Here is a 3,837-nt window from a genome sequence, read left to right as displayed (position 1 = left end):
TAATAATAATAATAATAATATTTATCAATAGTATTTTATTCATATTTTATAATCATATATAATCACAACATTTTTATTGCATTTTAAATAACAATCACAATTTTTATCAGAAAAATCAAACATTTTTCCCCAAATTGTGCAGCCCTAACCAAGGTATCCAAAAATAGTGATCAGCCTTTTAATGTCTTCTGCTAATTTCAGCTGTGGTTGTTCGCCTTACATATCAGCACAAGACCTAGTTCTCAATGTAATTTATTCTGGCCTCTTCCTCTCTGCTGCACTTTGAGGCCAGAATAATCTGCGACGTGGACCAGACCTTATGCCGATAGTCAGAAGTGTGTTTACGTGAGACTAGCAGCATATTTGAGAGGGAATGAGAGCCGTCAGTCTCCTGATGGAGTGCTAATCAGACGGCCGCGATACGCTAACCAACACTGCAATTCAAGACGTATCCTCCGTAATGATCCCGCAGGGACGCATCCCAGAATAGGAAGTCTCAGCCTTTCCTTCTGCAGAAAATATGATAGGATGAAGGAGGAATGAGGCGCTGCACATTCTAGTTGTGGGAAAACCATGAATCTGTTATCTGGAAACGCACAGGAAATGTGTTTGATTAGCGCTGTTTAGTTGGTCGTGACAACAAATGGGAAAACAGGAAGAGAAAACATTAATTTTCACACCTTTATTTACCCCAAACCCAAAGAGATCTGCTACATTTGCATACTGATTCGTATAACCCAGATAAAAGCGGGGATGTCTAATTATTTAATACATCTTGGGACCCTCCACTTGATCTGTGCAATAATGTTAACATAATTGCATAAGTTGGGAATGGGGGATGGAAGCGTTTGTGGAAGATTTCAGAGAGCAAAGCAGGAGAACGCTGACGGAGAAGCTTCATCTGCAACCGTTACTGACCTGTTCAGAGATAGATTTACAGTATAACTGTACCAACTGCACGCACTAATCCAGTGTAAAATGTAAATTACTAAATATTTAATTAACTAAGAAAGCTTTAAAAAAAGGTTTACAGTATTGGTAAGCTTCTTGAAAACTATATCTGTCAAAAAACGTAGTTCAACCGCAGACAGGCTGTTCTTTTGAAGAAGTCGTTCAACACTACGTTACTGGACATTGAAGCTACTTAATATAAAATGTGTAAATTATAACAAATGTAATTTGTATTTGGGCTTAAGAGACAATTAACATTCAAAAATACTATCGACCAGTGTTGGGGAAAGTTATTGTTGCATTACAATATTGCCTTACTCCATAAAAAGTAACTAAATGTGTTACTTTTTATGGAGTAGTGCATTACATTGCTTTAGCGTTACTTTTTGTCACCTGGGCTGGGCTTGCTTGTTTCTATTTAAATAACAAAAAAACAAGTTCTATTTTTGGCAAATTAAAGGTCCTTTCACACCAAAAGTGAAATTAATAAGCCTCAGGCTAAAGGAAGTACGTCTGCACTTACTCACGATTTCTCACAACACGGGGACAAGAGAGATGTCTGTGAATAAATGGGAAAACAAAGTAACCCGCGTTACTTATTTGAAAAAGTTACTTTGTTTCGTTGCAAATTTAAAAGTATTGTGTTATTTTACTAGATACTTAAAAAGTAATCTGATTACGTTCTGTGCTACTTGTAATGCGTTACCCTCAACACTGCTATCGACTTGATAATAACACTTGACACTGTTATTGATCTGAACTGAATCAACATTGAACTGAATGATGACACTATTGTCTTCTGTTAAGTTGCTTTACAGCTGAAATTCAATTTGTTTAATAATTGATTAATTTAGCAACATTAACACTGTTATTATTACTGTGAAGCTGCTTTGTAAACAATCCGTATTGCGCTTTAGAAATATAGTTATTGTGACTTGACTTGAGTAGTAGTCTATCATTTTTCGTTTTGTCGTCGGCCGATATGTTTTTCTGTTTGGCCAATAAGTATCGGAAAAGGGACTTTTATTCTGACAGTGCTGAGCGCGGATGCACAGGAGCTCCCAGCAGTTTCTGAATTTGTGAAAAATACTATAATAGCATTAAAAGTTGCTATCTGAAGTATAAATCTGTATATTTCACATGTTTCTTATTTCATGACGTTCAAATAATTTTATATTGATTAATTTTCAGATGATTTAGTTATAATTTGGTAAATATTATGTCAAATAAATATATTTAATTGCAGCATGTGTTATTTCTTTAAAGCAAATAGTGTGAGATATATATCAGGGCTGTAATTAGCACAAAATCAGTGAGACATTTTGAGTGAACTATTTATGTAAGGTTACAATGAACAGACATATTTACACTAAATACACCGTAGTTGAAAACAGATATTTTGTTATGAATAAGAAGACCTAAAATGCATTATTGGGACTCAAATCTGTGCATGTTTCCTTGAGTTGGTTGCCAGAACCAGCCCACTGCACTAAAGCAACACTATTTACCAACTATATAAAAGTTGCACACTCATCGACACAGAGATATCGCTCTAGAGATGTTTTCTGGTGAATCCCGTCATCGTCCTGTAGCGAGTGTTGTTTTCCTCAGCCGTACAGTATATGTCAGAGAGCATATTGTTTTTATTCAGCACAACGTCTTCAGTGATCAAGACAAGGCTGAATATATTGAGCGAGCACCGTCCACATAGACATTCAAACCACACGCTCGCACAAGAACAAGAGCGCTGTCTGGTGACTGTCATTCTGCATTTAGCCGTCGCTCCTGCCATTACCCATACATGTCCTAATTTAAATGCCTCGCCGCAGTTAAATGTACACGGACACACGCAGAATGGCCGAGTGTATCAAGCACTTTGCCTATTGTTACTCGCACAATGCCACTCAAACGGCTCTTTTATTGTGCAGGTATCAAGCGCTGAAGCGCTCAGCTTGAATAATGTATCAGTAGCTGGTTATTCTCTATGTAAATAGCGAGCGAGCAGCAGAACCGGCCTAGGTTTGGGTCGGGTATTATGTAAAGCGGGCCGAGCGGCGTGCACAAATGCGCACTGAATTTGTGAATGTAATTTGGCGAGGTGCGATTTGAATGGAAGCACTGAAAGCACAGGTATCTTTTGTTTTGAATCCTGTCTCATCTGTTTTGTTGGCTCATGTTTCTTCATCTTTCCAGCACACGCTGTCCCTGTTCTGTAGTGTCTCGCGGCCACAGTCAATTTATCAAATTGAGTAAAAGATGATTTTATAAATAAAGTGATTTATAGAGCGTTCTTTTGATCGCTTTGATGGATGCAGTGGCGCGCTGTATAACTCTCCTGCATTAGCTTGTTTTCGTTGGGTTATTTTTGGACGAGCAGACAGGAGCGACGTCCTGCGAGTGGAAAGCGCCTCACTTTTCTCTTGTCTCTTTGTCTCTCACCAGGTAGCATCGAGTACAGCTGTCCGGCCACCAATGAGTGCGAGATCACGAAAAGAAGACGCAAGTCCTGTCAGGCGTGCCGCTTCATGAAGTGCTTGAAAGTGGGCATGCTGAAGGAAGGTGAGGAGCTCAAAGACTGACCGACTGACAGTGTTGGGGAAACTTACTTTTAAAAGTAATGCATTATAATATTGCGTTAGGAAAGTAATGCATTGTTACTTTTGCATTACTTTTTCTCATCTGGGCTGGGCTTGTTTGTTTGTTTTTAATATAAAACAGTTCTACTTTTGGCAAATGTAAAAGCCGAAAATATAAAAGTTTATCTAAAATCATTTTTGCTTATTCGTATGGTTGAATTGGATCATTGAAGGTCAGCAGTAAAGACACTGGTTAACAAAATGTGACCATGGAGCACAAAAGCAGTGTTAAGTCGCTGGGGTATATTTG

The 3,837-nt window shown here is 38.1% G+C and overlaps 1 protein-coding gene across 1 annotated transcript in view; it reads left to right on the top strand.

Annotated features, from left to right (window-relative positions):
* LOC107678144 (steroid hormone receptor ERR2-like) overlaps nt 1-3,837 on the top strand; it is a 76,204-nt gene that overhangs the window by 28,639 nt on the left and 43,728 nt on the right. The window contains exon 3 of the mRNA XM_016473311.1: nt 3,394-3,510. Within this exon, the coding sequence (XP_016328797.1) occupies nt 3,394-3,510 (117 nt within the window). The remainder of the gene's footprint in view (nt 1-3,393; nt 3,511-3,837) is intronic.

This window comes from Sinocyclocheilus anshuiensis, unplaced genomic scaffold, assembly GCF_001515605.1.
Source record: "Sinocyclocheilus anshuiensis isolate Anshui unplaced genomic scaffold, SAMN03320099.WGS_v1.1 scaffold1069, whole genome shotgun sequence".
NCBI classification, from domain to species: Eukaryota; Metazoa; Chordata; class Actinopteri; order Cypriniformes; family Cyprinidae; genus Sinocyclocheilus; species Sinocyclocheilus anshuiensis.
This window is presented reverse-complemented; position numbering and strand designations above follow the sequence as displayed.